We start from the raw sequence: 22,830 nt of genomic DNA on the forward strand, positions 1-22,830 counted from the left end.
AGTACTGCTCGTTAGAAATGCAATGTGGTTAATTCCTCTCATTTTACAGTCTGTTGACATAGAACTCATTAAAATATAAAATTGTGACATGATTATTTGTCAAATTACTTTTTATTAAAGTGGGGGACTGGTGTTTTTTTCCATTTCATTTTTCACTTTGTCCTAGTCTGCGTATGAATCGGACAGTATTTTCTACCCTAATGTGGCCCGTCCTTTTGTATTTCTCCCCAGACTCTCATTCATGCCCTCGAAGTCTGGATTGTGCCCAGGCAGGACGCCACTTCTGCCAGCCAGGGAGCTCGATTTGTGGCCCCTGTCTCTGGCCCCTGGTAGAAAACTCACAAGGCAGATGCAAGAAGAGACATATTCCTCATTATGGTGAGTCAGTTATTATTTCTGAATGATAAGTCTTAATAGTTAAAAGAAATTATCTATAGACTCTTCCTGTAGTAGACATTGAGCATTATACAACCAAATGACATTGTAAAAATCAAAAAAGTTAAATTGTTTGTATCTGCAAAACTATCACAGAAATATCTCTATTTTAGAGTTTTTGGGTGGCACTCCACAGTATCAACATTATTTATCCACATTATAGACTTAACTTTTACAGGGGACATATAGTCATTAAAAACCTGGAACAGTCAGTAAATTAGAAAATTAAATTTCCAGGTCCTATAAAAGTTATAGAAAATATGATTTTGTTTTGAAAAAGTAATGGAAATATGACTGATCAGTGCTGTTACAGATTGACTGACTAGTTGAAAATAAATGACAGCACGTGTGTAAACATTGTGGCAGTTCTTGAAAATTTCCGTTGCATGTGCAACAATTTGTTTCAGTATGCCAACATGGTGCTACGCCAGCTAGCTTACCTATCAGCTGACTAGCTTGTCGACAGTATGGCGGGGAAGTGCAGGTTCAACAATCAGTAGCTTCAAATGGACAAATGCAAAATATGGCTTGTATGTTTTTGAGAGTAGAGTGGCTCGTTTGCAGTATTTGAAATATAACCAACATCATATATCGTGTTAAAAAAAACACCTTTTTAGTGGCAAAACTAAAAAATTTATTTTGGTCATAGAAGTTAAGCAAAAAGTTACGGAAAAGTCATTGAACACCATTGGTGAAAAAGTGTTTGAATTCTGCTTTTAACATCATTTTACATTGCAGCACATTTTAAAGCCATACCACATTGCCATAGCATTTTCTATACAGACAAAATTTGTTCTGTAAGTCTAGACTTCAGGTCAGTATCTTGATATGCAGCATTAAAAGGTTGCACATCATTGCAAAAACACAAAGATCTTACACAAGCGGAGGAGTTGCACTTCAGCTACACAACTGTCTGTGCAAATCTGGCCATTTCATACAGTGGAGATAATTCATACTGTGGTCTTGATGCTCTTTGGTCTAGAGACTATGAAGGCTGGAGGGAAACAGCTCAGATTTAATTTAAAACAACTGATCCAAAATGTCCATTATTGACTGCATTTATTTCTCCCAAGCCACATGATGGCAGCATGATAGCTTTTTTTTTCCTCTTTTGTTTTAATATTTTCATCATAGCACTTAATAACCGTTAATGACCATTAATGAGCCAGCAAACACGGTGCATCTTTGAAGGGCAGAGCAACCTGCTCACAAAAATGGTTAATGGTGTCACAAAACCCTGCTTCAGTCATACATATTTAAAAAAACAAATATCTTCACCTGAAACAAATCAACTTTTCAGCAGTCAGAGCTTTGAGATCGGTAAATAAGATTGTCTCACATTACCTCGCATTTTGGAGTTGTGAAATTGTACGTTTGAATCACAGAAAGTTGAATCAGTTCATCTGGATACAACGTTTATTGACAGAAACGTTTCATCACTCATCTAAGTGACCTCTTCAGTCTAAACTGACTGCAGGTATCCCTGCCCTTATAAACAATACAGTGGCATAACGACCGAAACCAATGACTGGTTTCATATGCAGATTGTTGTGACCATTGGTCCAATTGCATATGGAATCAATTGTAGGTTTGAACCTTGAGATTTGGGAGCCTCTCAGCTCTAACCAGCCCAAATGTGTGTGTGCGTGTGTGTGTGTGTGTGTGTGTGTGTGTGTGTGTGTGTGTGTGTGTGTGTGTGTGTGTGTGTGTGTGTGTGTGTGTGTGTGTGTGTGTGTGTGTGTGTGTGTGTGTGTGTGTGTGTGTGTGTGTGTATTTACAAAGACGTGTTTGACCACCCAGTGTCTCTGACTAACACTGCCTACCTAAACTGGTCATACAAAAGAGTTGAATCAAGTGCAACTGGACTTGATATATATCTGTGAAGACATTTCTCCTCTCATCCAAGAGGCTTCCTCAGTTTGTGCCTTTCTGACTAGACCAAGTTAGTCTGACTGGCTGGTGATGAGACTCAGATATTTATCCTCTTGGAATCGTTGTCAGAGCTATTGATGTCCATGGCTCTTTGTGTCCGGATGTTTACCAACGGCTGTCGCTAACAGCGCCATAGGTGTGAGTGGCTCTTTTGTGTACCGATGTTTGGCCGCGCCCGTCGTTATCGGAGCTATTGATATGCGTGGCTCTCCTGTGCTCCGATGTCCAGCCGCGCCCGTCGCCATCGGAGCTATTGATTTGCATTTGTTTAGCAGCGACAGTCGTTGGGGGTGATAGTTTCAACTTCATTATTCATTGGTCATGAGAGTCGTTGGAGCCGTTAGTGACCGACTGTTGTTCTTGGAGGCTAGGCTTCTTGAGTCTCCTGGGTAGAGATGAAAGGACGGCATTGTAAGTGGGAGATAGGTGGTGTTGCAGACCTCCTCCTCTGTTGAGGGATGGTTTTTCCAGTTTCACATAGATGGCTTCCTTCACCCCTCTTTCAAACCATCTATCTTCTCTGTCCAAAATGTGTACATTGCTGTCCTGGAAGGAGTGTGTCTTCTCCTTTAGGTGTAGATAGACTGCTGAGTCTTGTCCTGAGGAGTTTGGCCTTCTGTGTTGGGCCATCCATTTGTGTAGTGGTTGTTTGGTTTCTCCTATATATAGGTCAGTGCAATCCTCATTGCATTGTACAGCATACACCATATTGCTTTTTCGGGTGTGTGGTACACGGTCTTTGGGATGAACCAGTCTTTATCGGAGTGTGTTGCTGGGTTTGAAGTATACTGGGATGAGGTGTTTGTTGAAAATTCTCCTGAGTTTCTCGGAGACCCCAGAAACATACGGGATGACTATGTTACAGATGAATACAGACTGCTTCCATTTTCAAGCCCCCCAACCCCCCCCCGCACAATGTGATTACACACACACATGCGCAGTGGCGTAAGTTTAACTTGAACCATGGGGGGGACACATTTAGTGGGGGGTCAGGGGGTCCTCCCCCTGGAAATTTTGAGCATCACACATTTAATTTCCTGCATTCTGGTGAATTTGTATGCACCAATTTGCTCTTTTTCTACATCAATTTATTGTGGAAATGTCTTATTTATGTAAAAGAAAAACAACTTTCTACGTAATTCTCTCATCTTACTCTCTTTTTTGCACCAAAAAAGCACCGGATATCTTCTGTTACTTTCCTCTTGCTGATGTTGATGTTACACTTCTCTGGCTTGAGAACATGTATACAGATACATATTCCTGTTAAACAGGATAAAAAGAAATAATTAGGCAATGCAGTGTTTCCTGGTTCAGCGTTCCTCAGCTTTGTAAGGAAATCGCGAAGGTCTGTCAGTCCTTGGGGGGGAACAAAAGCACCACACTGCCACCTCCTGGCGAGGCTGAAACCTTACCAGTCCCTGTATTACAGCAAAGGGAGTATCACTGCCATAATGGCTCACAGTGGAATAAGAAGCATATTATTAATAAAATAATGATATAACCAAAGAAAATAAATAAACAACATAACAACATACATTACATGTGACCACACATATTGTGGGCGTCACACGCTCCCTGACAAAAAGAAATTGACTCCAGACATTTCCAAACTTCAAAACCCTCTACATTTTCGGAACACTAAAAGGTAAGTCTAAGGTAAGTATAAGGGCATGTGTGTGTGTGTGTGTGTGTGTGTGTGTATGTGTGTGTATGTGTGTGTGTCTCAGCAGCAAACGGGGTAAATGGGCATGTTTGGGTGTGGGTGTGTACCTATGTGTGTATGATTATCTGTATAAAATGGTGCTGCGTATTGCATAGGTGAGGTATGGGATATGGTAGCGCCTGGAGCGCTGTGTGGTAAGTCAATGGGTATGTCTGCATCTCCCAGACTGGCATCGATGGTGGTCCATAGGCCCCCACTGCATTGCAGGCTGTTTGGTAAGAGGGCTGGCCTAATGAATTGTATATCAGCATCCTGGTAGGCCTTCTTTCATGAGTGGATCGCCGAGCTTGTGGCTGACTAGCACAGTCATCATCAGGCTGCTCATTGATTGTTTGAGGGGCTACTGGCTCATCCTCTTGCTGCAGCACATCTTCCTGCTCACACTCCGTAGGTATTTGGTCTCCAGGTATGTGTCCTTCTTCCGTCCATTCCTCATTTGTGCTGTGTCGAGTTTCTCTGTCCTCTGTTACAGGCATGCTTCCTCTTCTTTCATTGACATGTATACCTCTTCTCGGTTCTCTTTCAGGTATGTGTGTCCTGGTTGGTTCAGATCTTTCAGTGGTTGTTGTGTGATGGGAGACCCTCTGAGGCCCTCGTACAGGCTGTGGTACTGTACTCTCCAGTCCTCTCCTTACTGGTATTCTCAGCCAGTATGTTGGTTCATCATCCGATGAGTCACTGCTTGGGTTCCATTCACTCTCGTTCCTTGTGTTTGGTTGACTGTTCCTTGTTCTCTGTCAGGGCTATGGTTCTCTGGATGGAGCAGGTAGGTGTCTGGGTAAGTTCCTCTTTCTTCCAGATGTGGATGTCAGTGACTGTCGGGGTAAGTCGACTGGTAGTTCATTGACAAGGTGGAGCAGGTTGCAGTGTAGTGTTCGTACTCTGTGCCCGTCTGTTTCTGAGGCCACTTTGTAGACTGGTCCATCAGCAATCCGCTCCTTCACCACATGAACTTTGTTTTCCCAGTAGGATCTTAGCTTCCCTGGCCCTCCTCTCTCACTCAGATTACGCACTAGGACACAGTCACCTGGTTCAAGCACAACACCCTTTGTGTGCTGGTCATAGTAGCTCTTTCCACGAGCACTTGACTGTTGACTGTTCTCAGAGACGAGTCTGTAAGCTTCCTTCATTCTTGAGGCCCACTTTTCTGCATAGCCTCTTGGAGAAGTGGTTTCCTCTTCAGTGGCCAATCCGAAGCTCATGTCCACAGGCAGACGTGGGTGACGGCCGTACATTAGATAGAAGGGCGAGAACCCAGTCGCTTCATGCCTGGTACAGTTATAGGCGTGGATGCCTTGTGGTAGGTGCTGTTTCCACCTTTCCTTTTCCTTCTCCTCCAGAGTCCTGAGCATTTGCAGCAGAGTCCGGTTGAATCTCTCAGCAGGATTTCCCTGGGGGTGGTAAGGGGTAGTCCTTGACTGACCCAGTCCACTCAGCTGTTGAAGAGTTTTGAAGAGCTCATTCTCAAATTCTCTTCCTTGGTCGTGGTGTAGTTTCCATGGGTAGCCAAACCGTGGGATGAAGTCATCAAACAGCTTCTCCGCAGCTGTCTTTCCGGACTTGTTTCTGGTGGCGTAGGCCTGAGCAAACCGGGTGAAATGGTCTACGACGACCAGGATGTACTCAAACCCTCCCTTGCTAGATTCCAAGTGAAGATAGTCGGTGGAGACGAGCTCTAGAGGTGAGCTGGTGGTAATGCTCTTCATGGGCGCTCTGATGTGTGAGACTGGTTTTTTCTGTTTTATGCAGGGGCACCTTCTTGTCACATAGGCCTCTACATCCTGCTTCATATACGGCCAGTAGAATCTGTCTCTCGCTAGGCCCAGTACTCTCTCAGTGCCCAGATGGCCCATGTCATCATGGAGGTGCTTCAAGACCAACAGCCGGTACTGGCCAGGTAGGACAAGTTGAGTCCTCTGGTTGGTTTTCCTGTATAGCAGGTCATCTTTGAGGTGCAGTTTCTCCCACTCGTGCAGAAGTTTCCTCGCCAGGCCACTCACTGCCCTTCTCATGTCAGCAGACAGGATGTTGCTGGTCTCTTTCAGTTTGATGATTTGACTGATGGCAGGATCTTCTCGCTGGGCTTTCACGAGTTCTTCATGGCCTATGGTCGGAAGCATTTCTGGGGGCTGCTCTGTGGCGCTATTTTGCGGCAGGTCCAGGGCAGCAACATAAGCAACATCCCGATGCATGGCAGCTCTGCTGCCTTCCCACGTCGCCAGGATAGTGTCCCTGGATAGTTCCTCTGTGCACAAGTCCACATAGCTGTTGATGTCGAATGGCAGTCTGGACAGCGTGTCTGCATCTACGTTTACCTTGCCTGGTCGATATTTGATCTCGAACCTGAAGTCTTCAAGCTCGCCAACCCATCGGTGGCCGACAGCGTTGAGCTTGGCTGTGCTCATCACATACGTTAACGGGTTGTTATCCATGTACACCAGGAAGTGGGGCGCGTAGAAGAGATAGTCCCGAAATTTCTCACAGATGGCCCACTTTAGCGCCAGAAACTCGAGCTTGCCTGAGTGGAGGTTGTAGTTTTGTTCTGCAGGCGTCACTGTTCTCGATCCATAGGCGATTACTCTGAGCTTCCCTCCTTGCCTTTGATAGAGCACAGCACCTAGCCCTTGTTCTGATGCGTCTGTGTGTAACACAAACGGGAGGTCGAAGTCTGGATAACCCAGAACTGGTGGTTTGGACAGCATGTGTATGAGCTGTTCTAGGGCTCTTTGGTGCTCTTCAGTCCACTGTATCGGGGTTCTGGATGGTAGCTGTGCCCCTTTCCCCTTCTTCTGCCTGGGTTGTGGCAGCCCGGTGGCCCAGCTCTTTGTTTGCAGGAGCTCATACATTGGCTTGCTGATCTTGGAGAAGTCTTGTATATATGTTCGATAGTAGCTGAGGAACCCCAGTAGCTTACGCACTTCTCCAACAGTGCGGGGGATTTTACCTCTCAGAGCCTGGATGGCTTCCAGATCCTTAGGGTCAAGCCGAACTCCATCAGCTGAGACCAGTCTTCCCACGTAGCGTACCTCCTTCTTGAAGAGCTCGCACTTGGTTGGCCTGAGCTTTACACCGTGGTGTTGGAGAGCTCTCAGGATGCGTCTCAGTGCCTCGACATGGTCTTCGAATGTCTTAGCATAGCAGAGGACGTCATCTAGGTAGGGGATGCAGCATTCATCTCTCAATGAGTTGAGCATTTCCTCCATGCTCCTTTGAAATGCAGCTGGGGCATTAGAGAGCCCAAAGGGGATGCGCACCCACTCATACAGGCCCCATGGAGTAATGAATGCTGTCATGTGTCATGATCCCTCCGCGATAAAGCCTTGATGATAGGCTTTGCCCTGATCCAGAACTGAGAACCAGCTGTATCCCCCAAGCGTGTCTATGAGATCCTGAATGCGTGGCAGGGGATGTCTGTCTGGGACTGTCTTTGGTTCAGGAGCCTGTAGTCAATGCACAGGCACAGGCTCCCATCCTTCTTGCGGACGCAGACCACTGGAGCTGAGTACGGGGATTTTGATTTTATGATCCACTTCTTTGCCAGTAAGTCCTGGATATACTCTTTGACTTCTTTGTATAGGGGCTTGGGAATTGATGTGTAGGACCGCTGTACTGGAATGTCATCCTTCAGGGTTATGCTCATTTGAAGGCTTGGGACACAGCCTATGTCATTGTCATCACGAGCAAATGCATTTGACTCCTCGTAGAGCATTTTCTTCACTAATGCTTGTTGTTCACTGTCTAGATGACTTACGTCGACAGGGGGGGGGTTCCATCGCTGAGGCTGTTCGGTTTGTTCTTTGTTCTCCCCACCAGCAACTGGTGAGTTGACATTGTTGATCTCGTTGCTGTCTGTCTGGTCTGTTTCCACTATCTTCTCGACTGGCTGGATGCTGCCTAACACTGTGAAGCTGTCCAGTGTGACATCCTGTTGAGTGTGGTTGTATACTGGGATCTCAACATAGGGCCATCTGGTGTGGTGAATCTCGACCAGACCATCACCAAGATCTAGATGTTCCAGTCTCAGGTCGGGATGGCTGACCTCAAACAGAGCTACTGGAAGGGTGAAATCAGCAGGCACTTTACATTTGATGCGGGCAACCTGACCTGGCTGGACGATGACATCATGACGACCAACCCTCACCCACACCTGGCCATGGGCGGGCTCCTGGGTTTGTACAAAGTTCACAATTGCCTCTGCTTTGTCATTTTCGATCTGCATGGCCTCTCTCAGCAGTTGAGCCACAACTTCAAGTCCACCCTCCTGTCCTAGGATGAGCTCTTGGATCACGTTGAAGCCCAGTATTGGTCTCAGAAGGCTCACACAGCTGACCAGGAAGGGTACTCTGATGGCGAGGTTGGGATCGTCGTTGCCAGGTAAGTTAAAGGTGAGTTCAACCCATCCATCTTATGGTATAGGCTCTCCATTCGCTGCAGTGAGATCCAGTTCACTGTCTCCCAGAAGCTCACAGAGAGGGCGCACTTCCTGTTGGGGTAAGTATCTTTGTTTCCATTGGCGGTCTATAATGCTCACTTGTGCGCCAGAGTCCAGGAGAGCAGTCACAGCATATCCACTCAGGTTGCATTTCAGTACACATTTCTCTCCAATGAGTTTGGCTACTCGCTGTGATGGTGACTTGACATTGGTTTGTGTATGAGAAGAGATGGGGAGGTTCTGATTTACCTGGGCTGGTGATGGTTTGTTGGTGACTGGGTGGGACTGGATACTAAAGTCGGTCACAGGTTGTCCCTTTTCCGTGACCGGGGGGCGTTTCCCGGTGGCTTGTTTGCTTTTAGACATCCCACTGCCCGGTGTCCCTCTTCTCCACAAGTGAAGCAATGGTTGCAGTTAGTCCGGCCACTGTCAATGCAGTTACGGCAGCCAAATGGCCTCTCTCTTCTAACCTGTCTAGCCAGTCTACTGGGACCTTGGCATACACACTGGGGCTGAGGCTCAGGTAGCGATGGCTTGGCTGCTGCTGTAGCATTTGATTGTAGGGAGTTTACTACCTTAGTCAGGGCCTGTACCTGAGCAGTCAGCTGATGAACTAGCTCATCTCTAGCAGTAGTATCTGTACTACTCTTTTCTGTGTTGGCCTCACTAGTGTTAACCTCACTACTCTGCGTGTGAGCTACTTTGGGGCGGGTGCTACGCACGCCCAAGCGTCGTTTTCTCTCACTCTCCTCACTAGTTGTCTTAGTAACTTGTTTTAGGAGTGCCTCATCTGTAACTGTAGGGTCTGAGAGGAGGGACTTTAACTCCCGCCTAATATCATCATGTTTCTTGCTCATACCCTGATAGATGGTACGAAGGAATACGTTCTGTGCTGTACGTGCCTCATACATAATATCTGCATCGGTCTGCCTAGACGTGAATATCACTTCCTGTTTGAGGCCTATCATTCTATAAAGAAACTGCTGTGGTGTTTCATGTTCGTGTTGTTTGGCATTCATTAAGTCCTGAAACAATTCAGTGCTACTTTTCTCTCCTAAGTGTGACTGTCATCATCTCATCTTTGCTGTCGAGCATCTCTTTGAAGTTGCCGGGTTTTATGATGCGAAACACTGCTCTGATGATTTCGTCTTCAGTGTGCTTCTCTTTCAGGCCTTGGTCAATCTGTTTACTGACATTGCTGTAGCTTATGTCGGATGCATTGTCCCCAATTTGTCCGCCATGGATTTTGAATTCCTTCCTCTGGAGGAGGGGGAGGTCTTTGAGAGCAATCATGCTTTCAGTGGCGTTCATGGAGTGTTGGTCAGTTCTTGAACGAGGTGACTGCATGACATGTGACTGCGGAACAGGTTACAGTCATCATCAGTGGGCTGATTGTCTGATATGTGTGGTGGGGTGAGTGAGACACTACCCTGGTTAAGCTTTTGGCACAACTCATCATAGCTAGATATCAACTTACTTAACTGTGATTCGATGACAGTTTCAGTGTGTATATCTGTGGCATGTGGGTTAGTGTGTGCAACATTAGCAACAGCAGCATCATCAGACACATTAACAGCTCTAACATTGCCCCCACCCTCTGTAGGGGGTGCACTCTGACCACACCCCTGAATTCTCTGGTCAATCATCTCTTTTAAGAAGAGTAACTGTGATACACCCTCGTCTTCCAACTCAAGCAAGCATTCACTGTCCATGTATGAACAGACATAGTTAACACAGCCCTCCTCATCATGTTTGTTCAACTTTAACTTAGCTTGGTCTTGGTCAGGTGCTCCTGGGATGTCAGACGCAAGCTCGAACAACTCCTCGGCAGACAGGCAGAACAGTCCCCTCTTTACCGACCACACCAGCTTCTTCCTCTCGTTTTCCGTCATTGTGAACAGTCTAGTGCACAGTCATCAGACGCCCTCGGCTCTCAAAGAAGTCCCTCGCTCTGGCCACAATCAGACACCCTGGATTTCCACAGCCCCTCGCTCCGATGACGTGACCCACTGGTCCACAGGTTCAGGATCACTGGATCAACAACTTCAACCACGTCGCTGATCCCGGCTCGAGCCCCCACAAATCTGTTACACTTCTCTGGCTTGAGAACATGTATACAGATAAGTATTCCTGTTAAACAGGATAAAAAGAAATAATTAGGCAATGCAGTGTTTCCTGGTTCAGCGTTCCTCAGCTTTGTAAGGAAATCGCGAAGGTCTGTCAGTCCTTGGGGGGGAACAAAAGCACCACACTGCCACCTCCTGGCGAGGCTGAAACCTTACCAGTCCCTGTATTACAGCAAAGGGAGTATCATTGCCATAATGGCTCACAGTGGAATAAGAAGCATATTATTAATAAAATAATGATATAACCAAAGAAAATAAATAAACAACATAACAACATACATTACATGTGACCACACATATTGTGGGAGTCACATTGATTCTGTGAATGAAAGTAGTAGATGCATTTGAACTAATATAATACCCTTGGCACAAATTGGTTTGTAGATGTACCTATTATGTTATCTCATGTGCCCGAAATTATCAGTTCAAGTTCATTTCAGCTAACATAAATGTCTAGGGGCTACTGTTACCAAGCGCTAGCTAGCTAGTTAGCTAGCTAGTTCGTGAGGGGGTCTGAACTGATAACCCCAAACACAAGTTATAAACTAGATAAGGCTATAATTCATCCGGGGAATATGCAAGAAAATCTAATTCAGAAACCCCAAAGGTAAGAAAGGGTGGTGTACTGGGCTAGACAAGCAAGCTGGCTAGCTACGTTACTTACACTCACTTACACTATCATTCATGCGCTGGTCTCCTGGTTGTCAGGAGCAACTGCAAGACAGCAACGAGGTCGGCAATCCCAGTGGCAAGGTTAAAATGGTATGGTCCAAGCATAGGGGTGTATGAAATCGTTGGAAAACAAGTATGAATGACATTTTAAGTAGTTCGACTCTCTGTGTTGTTATTTTACCTTTTTTGGCGAGGGAGTTAACATCATTCATGATATATTTTTTGGGGGGGACAAATTCACCTCTTCTTAATATTGAGGGGGCATGTCCCCCTGACCCCCCATAAGTTACGCCTGTACACATGCATACACACATACATGGTACAGCATTCCTGTTCCAAGAATGCTGCACACAAAAGAACCAGTATGTAGTAACTAAAAACTGTGGCTGGCAGAAAATATTGATACACTGTCCCTGAGGGACAGGGACAGTGCCTCATTTTCACCAATTTATTTTGGCCAGCAAAACATGCTAACGTTTCGGCCTACTGCTACAGGCCTTCATCAGAGCATGTCGAATCATAATGTGTTGGATTGTCACACTTGTATTGTGATACAAATTGTATCACCAAAGTCTTGCTAATACACAGCCTTACTAAAAGCAAGAAGAATAAAAATCAACTACATCACAACAGTTAAATATACTACAACCATGTGCTGCTTTTTATTTTACCCAGTTAAACTCATTCCATCAGTACCATCTTTACATGTGTCAGCCACTCTGGAAAACCTGCAACAGTCCCTGTGGTTCAGCATTCCCCCTTCATACTAAGAAGATGCAGAGATCAGTCAATCAATAAATCAATCAATCAAGTTGCATTTTATAGCGATGACACTTTCCTAAGAAATGTAAAAAATAATAAATGCGTCAAAAGGATAAGAATGATTGAATTGCATCAAATGAAATACATGATCCTTATCTGCTAATACATATTTTGTTACATGCATGAGTTGGGTAGAGATCAAACAGAATGATATCAAAGGTTAACAATAATAATGAGTGACATCAATGAATATTGAACAATGTTTATATTATTGTAAACTACTAATAAGATAGTTTACATTATGAATGCCCCGATTACGCGTCTGACAGGATGCGTAATCAGGGCAGGCGAGGCTAACTGCTAGCCCATGCAGACCAGCGGTTCCAACAGTCATCCTGGTTGTCATTTGTTCCCTTGAACAGTGATTTTTTTTATATATATGTGTTAGTTTGAATATTTGTGTTCTTGTAGTTCTTGAATGTGTTTTTGTCTCTATGTTGCACTGCTGTGGGCTGGGGAAACGGCATTTCGTTTCACTTCATGTGCACAAGTACATGAGGCGAAATGACAAAGTGTTCCTGATTATATATGAATAACAGGTGAACACATAATGGATGGTATATGATAATAAAACAAAACAATTATAATGTTTTTTATTCTTTTCACTGGATGAACCAATGAATGCTGAAAAAATGGCAACACAAAAAACTTTTTGACTGGCAATAGAAATGATTAAATGGAGAGGAATAAACACAACTGTAAATGACTAATAAAATGATGATGAAATTATTGAACGAATAAATGAGTGATTGTCTTCGGAGTAAATGCCTTCAGATAAATACCTGCAAAATAAACAATTTCCTACAAAAATGAATAAAAGGAAACTTCAGATTTCAGATTGATTTTATTTCAAACATGCCAAAATAACAAAATAAAATGCACAGGCAGGAATACAAGAACAAATGGAAATAATAGGGAACATTTTTTGCAAACTCTCTGTAACAACACAAGTAATAACTGGACCATGTTCAAAAACGGCGTAGGATGAAGTAAAGAACATTTCTGGTCCTACTCCTTTCTTATACTTTATCAATCAAATCAAAACAAAACAAAACTTTCAAGACAAAACAAAAGTGGAAAAAAGAAAAGAAAAGCCAATGCATAGAGATCAAAATAAGCAAAACAGTACAAGTCAAACAAGGCACCTTACACGTCATGTATCATGTCATGTTATTCCAGTCCACCTCTTTGTTCATCCATCCTATATCTATTCAATATGTTATTTTTAAAGAGTTGCTTAAACTTACTTATTGATGTACACATCTTCATTTCTTTAAACTTACTTATTGATGTACACATCTTAACTTAACAAACATCTAGCTATATGAATAAATTATATCAGTAAATATAAAATGAGTACGTGTGAATAAATCGGTAAACATTTGTATGAATAAATGAGAAAATTATAACTAATGAATGAATCTGTAATAAAATATAGTCAGTACTTGATGTTCTAAACAAATACAGAATGACTGCAGTAATGAAAGCAAAACCTCAAACTTATGAATAAGAAAACAAGAAAACCTTAACAAAACATTCAATACTAATACAATACTAATATGGCCCGGATGTGACCTGATTTTACCTTTCCTTAGGTCTTGAATGTTTGAAGTATAGCAACTTTAGCAATTTGTCACAACAGTTGTGCTAGGCTCATAAAATAAATACAAATTGCATGCATTTCCATCAGATCATATATCCATACGTCAACACCTGTGACAAAGATGAAGGAACAGCTGATCATGTGATTAGATTCCATTCTTCTTTCTTTTTTAACCTGTGCTGTTAGCAGGCTTGGCATACAACACGGGGAATTTGTATGCCAGTGTGTCCTGGACAGAGTTAATCTGCAAGTGGAGTTCAGATTCTCCACCTGCAAAGTCAATCTTTATTGATTATCAGCAACCGCTTATAATAACGCTATCCTTTCAATGATCTGTGGGATGACAAGAGCACAGGGTTTTTGTTGTACGTTTATAGCCGCCACCAGTCCCCCTCTAACACATATCTGATCATCCAATCAAACTGAACAACATCACTTCTCCAAGAGGGGTCAGTCACCACAAGGAAACTTAAGCCCTGTTTTTATGGGACTAGTATCCTGGGGACCTCTAGTAGTTTGTAATAATTGCGGAGGTCGTCTATGATCTTAATCTCATGCGAATTGGCCATGTCCTTAATTTGTAAAGTGAAAATTCCAGCACAAATTACCTACCATATTTCAGCAAACACAGGGGTCATCTGATAATATTAGTCCTGTGCGAATTGTCATCTCAGTAATTTGGGTTCGTATTTCTTTTAGGAAGGTTTTTTCTTTTCTTCGCACCTTTTTTCTGCCTCTTGCCCGAAAATTATGGAGCCTGCAGTGGAAATTATTGAATGAACGTTTTGACAGCGTTTTGGTTCAAATTCAGGAGGTTCATCTTGCTACACAGCATGGAGACCCATTCCCAGAAAGAGTAAGCTCAAATCCATCAGAAGAGCGAAATCTCAAAAGATGATGAGATGGATGACATGCATGGCAGTATGCGATAAGGAACATAGAACTATTTGACGTCCAAGACGTGGTTGCAGAGGAAACTAGTGTACAGGATGTCCGTAAATTTGAGTAAAATAAAGTTGGCTTATCCCATACAAATGCATGGGATAAGCAGAAAACACAGATGTGGGGGGGGGGGGTAAATTTCTAAATGACATGAGGTCCCCAGGTAATACTACTCCCGTATGAATGGGACGTTAGAAACAGATGCTGACATGTGCTGCACAGCACATAATTAAACCAATGGATAGCAGTTATTGTGATAAAGGAGAAGAGAAGAAAAAAAGGGGGGGAAGACCAGGATGAAGGATGTAATCCAGAGTGTGTTAAAGGGAGTCTGTGAGGCAGATGCTAGTTGTGTATGTGCGTATAACATGTCCACCTTGGTGTATATGAAGTGTGTATGTGAAGTGTGTATGTGAGTGCATGGGATTAACCCCATTAAATCCTGGTGTCTGAGATCCACGACTTACCGTAGTGCCTCCGAGCAGCAGACAGGCTCTGCAACCACCCACAGGTCCTGCAGTCATGCAGACACTGCACAGCTAAGAGAGCAGCTGGAGCCTAAACAACTCTGACCCCAGAGGAACACCGAGTCCACAGGGGGGCCAGCAGCGCACAGAACAACAGCCCCGCACGCCCCCAAGGAACACAAACCAGTACCCAAAAGCACAAACCGAGCTCACAACTCCGAGGCACACTCCTACCTCTAATCCCAAGGCACAAGGCACAGCCGCAGGTGTGGGATCCGAGCTGCAGATGGCAAGCAGAGATCGCTGGCCCATGGACCAGGGCCCTCTGCATCGCTGCCAGATAGATGCCTCATCTGGCTGCACACAACGAGCATCAACCATGTAGCCAAATACACCCAACCCAGGCCATCTGATGCCCCCCCCCCCCACTTCCGGGTATTGCCGTCAGGTGGCCTGACTTTTTTCTTTTTTTTTTAACAAATGTTTTCCCATCACCCATTTTGTGCAAAACAATTTTTCCCTGTGGGGACAATAAAAGAAATTGCCTCACGTAAACTCTTAACGACAAAAGCAAAATGCAGCTCAAGCGAGTGTAAAAACTTTTTTTGCCATATTGAGGCGGTTTTAGTGAGGCGGTTTTCATGAATTTTGCCTTATTAGCTAATTCATAATGTGCATAAAAATGTGTTGGATTTCTGTCAAGCATTTGGCATTGACGACCTCATTCAGAGCAAACTGCACCATCCTGTGAGCATTTGGGATAACCCCAGCATCTTTCCTAGGTACACTCTTTTAACAGGAGATACTGCTGTTGTGGAAAATGTGTTGGTTGTTGTAGAGGTCAAATCTGTGCCCTTTTTTAGATTTAGGATTATCTCTATGTGCTGTCTTGCTCTCTGGGTCACCTTACCACCTGTAGTTATACCCACTCTTTGTGTGGTTACGCTTGGGAAAAAAAAGTGTTTTACAAGGAAATTGTTGCTTCAGTAGAAACATGTTCTCTTGAAAAAGATTTCAATCTCAGTGGGGCATATATATATATATATATATATATATATATATATATATATATATATATATACGTATATATGTGTGTGTGTGTATATATATATATATATATATATATATATATATATATATATATATATATATATATATATATATATATATATATATAATGTAGTAAGTACAGGTTACCCTGTTTTCAGCTAGAAAAGTGCTATAAAAAATGCAACTTGATGTATACTATATCCCTCACCCTTTTTCGGGTGGTGTGTGTCTTCCTCAAGCTTGGATCCTCTACCAGAGGGCCTGGGAGTTCAAGGGTTCTGTGCAGTATCTTAACTGTTCCCAGGACTGCACTCTTTTGGAAAGAGACCTCAGATGTTGTTCCTGGAATATGCTGGGGAACCAATATATATATATATATATATATATATATATATATAAACGTGTGTAATAGAGTAATTCTGCTGATTAGGTGAATCCATGTGGTGCAGTGCGTGGGTGGAGAGGTCAGCACTCTTCTTTAATGCCAGACTATTCTGTGTGGGTGGAAGCAGAGAGAGAGAGAAAGAGAGAGAGAATTTGATTTTACAACAGCTTTTTAACAAGAAAACAAACTTTAACAACAGGCACTCCTTTACATTAACATGCACAAAAAAAGTTTCAACTTCCATCATTGAACCAAGATCAATTCACCATTACACAGTTCTTTTTTTCCTTTTTTTTTTTTTATCAAAAACTACAATAAAACAAATTCATTCAAAAACAGAAACTTGGGCATCCGGGCAGAATAGCGGTCTATTCCGTTGCCTACCAACATGGGGATCACCAGTTCAAATCCCCGTGTTACCTCTGGCTTGGTCGGGCATCCCTACAGACGCGTTTGGCCGTGTCTGCAGGTGGGAAGCTGGATGTGGGTATGTATCCTGGTTGCTGCACTAGTGCCTCCTCTGGTCGTTCAGGGCACCTGTTCGGGGGGGGGACTGGGGGGAATAGCATGATCCTCCCACGTGCTATATCCCCTGGCGGAACTCCTCACTGTCAGGTGAAAAGAAGCGGCTGGCGACTCCATGTGTATTGGAGGAAGCATGTCGTAGTCTGCAGCCCTCCCCGGATCAGCAGAGGGGGTGGAGCAGCAGCTGGGATGGCTCGGAGAATGGGGTAATTGGCCGGTTACAATTGGGGAGAAAAAGGGGGAAGAAAAAAAAACTCTGATATTCAGAACCAAAGAATTCTCTCTGACTGAACACAGCACATCTTGCAACACCCCAAGTGTTCACAAAAACTTGTCTTTTTTCTTCAGTCAATAAAACCAAACTCTACTCTTAGCCAAGCTGTCAGCAGCCCAGTCAGCATCAGAACCAGGTCTTCTGATCCCTCGCCCCTCACATGTTTGTTTTTTTTCCCTGTTTTTCAAATAGCTAATTTGGTCAGTCCTGAAATGAAATTCATTAATTTGTGTACAGATTTTTTTCTTTGCAGAGTAGTGTGGACCATAGATAAAAAGACAAAAAAGAAAATCTTTCTCCTAAGCCCTAAAACCATTTCTGTCATAGGCTAAATAGTATGACCACTCTGGAACACTGGATAAACAGATATATTGTTTCTGTCTGCAAGCAGAAAGGACAGCCGTCCCCTGTGCCAGGATTGAGGTGCACCAGATACAGATGCCTGTTTATAGCTATGGCCCCATGTACAATCCTCCACTGGAGGTCACCTGTCTGTTTTTTAACAGGGGGTTTGTACAGGGACCACCAACAGCCCCTCGGTGATGATCGCACAACAAAAAACTCAGTCCACCTCGACACCTTCACCCCTGCCAGGGAGCGTAAGTTTGAGACCTTCACACTGATATAATAGGCTGCTTTTTTCCCAAGAGTCTCAAAGTCTCCCAACACTAGGGTCTTTAGAGACAGCAGGATGTCCTCCTTATCTAGCCACTGTCCTACAGCAGGAGAGACAGACAGGGAAGGAAAGACATACTCATATTCATCATCCCATTGGTCAGAGTACGATCTTCAGCAAATGTTCGGAGGGCCTCTGGCAGGGAAGCACAGACCTCCTCCACCAGCCTGAGCAGCAGTCTATTGGACCTGATGTTGAGTAGTTCAGCTAGATGGGTGATGGATATCTTCATGAGATGACCCAGCTTAACGCAGCCAGCCTCTCTCAGTCTGGATCTCAGGCTAACAGAAGACAAAACTTGAGGTGATGAAACTGTTTCCAAACAAGGGCTCCTCAAAGAGCCACATCCCTGGTGTCATCACAGCTTCCCGGTGGAATGTTAAAACCTGCCACACCCGTAAGACTGATAAAAAGGTGTCAGACCAGTTAAATCCATGGACTGGACTGAAGCAGGAACAAGTGTTTGTCATAGCCTAGGCGTCAAGTCCTCCTTAGCAGCAAACAGGTAGTATCCAAGCTGTAAAGCAGTCTCTGAGCTGTCTGCAGCCTAAAGGCTGTGATCCGTGATTCGATGTCTACCAAGCCCTGTCCTCCCTCCTGTACCAGCAGGTACAGCATCGCTGATCTCAGCCAGTGATGCCCTGACCAGAATAAATCTGTAGCTGCCCTCTGAATTCCTTCAATCAGGCCCCTTGGTGGAGGTAAGACTATCAATTTGTGCCAAAGGGTGGAGGCAACCAAGTTATTGATGATCAGGACCCTTCCCCTATAAGAAAGCTGAGGTACCAGCCATTTCCATTTAGACAGTCTGGCACACACTCTCTCCATAGAACCTTTCGAGTTCTTCCTTTGAAACTCCTCTGTTCCCAGAAAAACATCCGAAATTTCCATGCCATGCCTTCCCCATCTGAGGTTTCCTGGTAACTTTGGCCTGTCCTTGTCTGCCCACTGCCCAGCCTGCAGAGCTTCACTTTTTTTCCCAGTTCACTTTTGCTGATGATGCCCTTTTATACATGTCTAAACTACTACCCAGGAACCCCACATCTCTCTGGATGTGAGGGGTGCGGAGGCAACGGTTGTCGCATAAGTCCCAATAGTCTGGATCTTAATTTATTCAGAAGAGGCTCAATAGCTAAAGAGTATAACTGTCCAGAGATAGAACATCCTTTCTTATGCCTCTCTGAACCTGTTTTGGACAGCTCAGCCCACCATCTACTTTCACCAAATGGAAAGCTTCCATATACAATAAACCCAGCAGTGACACAAAACCATCTCCAAAACCAAAAGCTCTTAAAGTGGGAAAAAGAAAACCATGGTCAAACCTATCAAACGCTTTCTCCTGAACTAATGACATTGGAAAGATTTTTTTTTAGCATTGAAACACTGAAACAACTTTTTGAAACATTGAAACAGTTTTTAAAATATTCACACTGCATTTTAACAGATGTATTAGTTAAACTTAGCAAATCCCCCTTGCCAGATTCCTCTTTCTCCTTGAGTCTTTTTCGCTCCAAAAAAAAAAATTAATGGGCTCCATTTTTAGCAATCTATTTACATGACTTTTTAAATGTGTCACTGATTGACTGACTGACTGAATAATAATAATAAGTTACACCATTGGTCAGCATTGTGTCACCCTTTCCTATATCCATCGTTTCAAATTAAAAGCCCTCTCATTTTTTATACAAGGTCCAGCCATATAGTCTTGTTTTCAGTGTTGTTCACCTTTCTCCCACTTGACTACGGCTGCATCATCACAGAAAACTCTACTGTGATTGGCGCATTGCGGCTTGTGGAATGTGGGACAGCAGGGGAAAAAAGATTACGGCAGGTTGTAATCTTTACTCGCACACTATGCTCATAAATTGTTTTTCGATTCGCACGTTTCTCTTTTTAAGGGCAAATGTGAGTGAAATACTCACTCTGTAGAGACCTGATTCTGCACCACATCCATTCACCCAACCAATACTACACTCCATATACACACTGCACTACATGCACCCCCACTGTATACACACAATCCCATACCCCCCAATAGCACATTCATCACCCACTCAAACTAATTAATTCTTGGTGGTGCGCATGAACATACACACATGCATACCACATTGTCTGCAGCTTATTTGCTAAAACACACAAACACACAATACTTTACAGCTGCCCACACTCTCCTATGCTACTATGCTTACTGCACCCTTTGACTGCATACACACTACATTACCCTCGCTTTGCTTCTGTCAAGTCTTCCCTCACATACAACAGAGCAACTGACTTTCAAAGACTTCCGCCCATGCGCATAAACACGTGCACGTGCGCACACACACAAACACACACATAGCGCCAAACCTGCTCAGAAGTGGTCACAATGTTAAGGGAATACCCCATTTTGAACAGCATCACCCTGTTGCAAAGTGTATCAATACTGACAATTCATAACAATTAATGGCCCTGATGAGTAATATATTATGAATATGTTTGCATGTATCATTGGAGAGATGCACTATATGGCCAAAATTATGTGGACACCCTCTAATGAGTGGATTTGGCTATTTCAGCCAAATCCATTGCTGACAAATGCATAAAATCAAATGTACAGCCATGTAGTCTCTATAGACAAACATTGGCAGTAGAATGGGTTGTACTGGAGAGCTCAGTGACTTTCAACATGGCACTGTCATAGGGTGCCACCTTTCCAACAACTCAGTCAAATTTCTGCCCCGGTCAACTGTAAGTATGTTATTGTGAAGTGAAAACGTCTCAGAGCAACTACAGCCCAGCTGTGAAGTGATAGGATGCACAAGACCACAGAATGGCGCTGCTGAAGCATAGCACATAAAAATCTTCTGTCCTTGTTTGCAACACTCACTAATGAGTTCCAAACTGCCTCTGGAAGCAATATCAGCACAATAACTATTTGTCAGGTTCTTCATGAAATGGGTGTCCATGACTGAGCAGCAGCACACAAGCCCAAGATCATCATATGCAATGCTAGGCGTCGGCTGGAGTGATGTATAGCACACCGCCATTGGACTCTGAAGCAGTGGAAATACATTCTCTGGAGTGGTGAATCACACTTAACTATCTAGCAGTCTGACAGACAATCTGGGTTTGGCAGATGCCAGGTGAACACTACCTTCCTGAATGTATAGTGCCAACTGTAAAGTTTGGTGGAGGAGAAATAATGGTCTCCGACTATTTTTCATGGTTTGAGCTTGGCCCCTAGTACCAGTGAAGGGAAATCTTATTGCTACAGCATACAATTACATTCTAGTAAACTGTGTGTAACCGTTTGGGGGAGGCACTTTTCCCCCCTTTTTCTCCCCAATTTTACTTGTCCAATTACCCCACTCTTCCGAGCCGTCCAAATCGCTGCTCCACCTCCTCTGCCGATCCGGGGAGGGCTGCAGACTACCACATGCGTCCTCTGATACATGTGGAATCGCCAGCCGCTTCTTTTCACCTGAAAGTGAGGAGTTTCACCAGGGGAATGTAGCACGTGGGAGGATCGCGCTATTCCCTCCAGTTCCCTCTCCCCCCAAACAGGTGCCCCGACTGACCAGAGGAGGCACTAGTGCAGCAACCAGGACACATACTCACATCTGGCTTCCCACCCGACTGGTCAGGACCCGACCAAGCCAGAGGTAACATGGAGTTTCAAACCGATGATCCACGTATTGGTAAGGAATAATAGACTGCCGTGCTACCTGGACGTGGGAAGGCACTTCTTATTTCAGCATCACAGTGCTCCTGTGAAAAGAACAATTTCCATAAAGAAATAGTTTGCCGAATATGGTGTGGAAGAACCTGACTTTTATGTGCAAATTCGGCCATTTATTTCGTTGGGGATAATTCAAACTGTGGGCTTGATACTCTTGGGTTCAGGGACTATAAAGACTAGAGGGAATCACCTCGGATCTCCTGTAAAATGTCTAATCAGGAACCTCCATAATAATTGCATTGATTTTTCTCAAGCCACTTGGTGGAAATGCAAGGTCAAAATTGTTGTTGTTGTCCTCTGCTAATTTGACCCACAGTAAGAAACAATTTTGCAACTGTTTGAAAACAGATCAGCTGACATACAACTGATGATGGGAACTGAATTGATTGCCAAATCAAATCAGTGCACAGTTGCATGAAAAATCTCAAGATGTCAGACTTAAGTGTATCCCTTTGGGCAAGATATTCACTGAGGCAAGGGAATTCATTTGGGGCATTGCAACAGACTTCTTGTCTATTCCTCTTTCCCAGGATATAGTTTGCATTTCTCGATACTATTTGTCATATCACAGCTATCGGACAAGTGGGTGTTATAGTTGCACTCTGAATTTGTGTATGTTAAATACATCATCAGTGACAGATTGAGGTTTTTTGCATGTGGAACTTTTCAAAGTTATCAATAATTGAAGGACCAATGGCAGTGCCTTGGTCCGTTTTGTTGGGTGTTCAATATCTGGCTTGAGTATGGTAGTAATACGAAGAATAGATTGACAGTCGAACCTATATTCTCTTAAAAGATGTGCATTGCACATGTTCTCCAAAGGATTATTCCTATTGCAAAAAAACGTTAGCCATAGGGTTTAATGCTTGCTAAATAATCAACTGCTAAGGGACCTTCCCTTACTATTTTAAGAGTAAAATGGTTATTAAAAACTTTGTTGCAACACATAACCGAACTTAAAGGAATACTTAAGTAATTTTGGGTTATTACTAAGTGATTGGCATAAATTCCTTAAGGTTACCTTAAGATGTTTTCATGCAACACATTT

At 43.7% G+C, this 22,830-nt stretch overlaps 1 protein-coding gene across 1 annotated transcript in view; it reads left to right on the forward strand.

Annotated features, from left to right (window-relative positions):
- The window catches only part of npdc1b (neural proliferation, differentiation and control, 1b), a 111,353-nt gene that overhangs the window by 54,743 nt on the left and 33,780 nt on the right, over positions 1–22,830 (forward strand). Inside the window, exon 2 of the mRNA XM_056276095.1 lies at positions 232–378. Coding sequence (XP_056132070.1) covers positions 232–378 — 147 coding nt within the window. The remainder of the gene's footprint in view (positions 1–231; positions 379–22,830) is intronic.

This window comes from Lampris incognitus, chromosome 1, assembly GCF_029633865.1.
Source record: "Lampris incognitus isolate fLamInc1 chromosome 1, fLamInc1.hap2, whole genome shotgun sequence".
Lineage (NCBI taxonomy): Eukaryota > Metazoa > Chordata > Actinopteri > Lampriformes > Lampridae > Lampris > Lampris incognitus.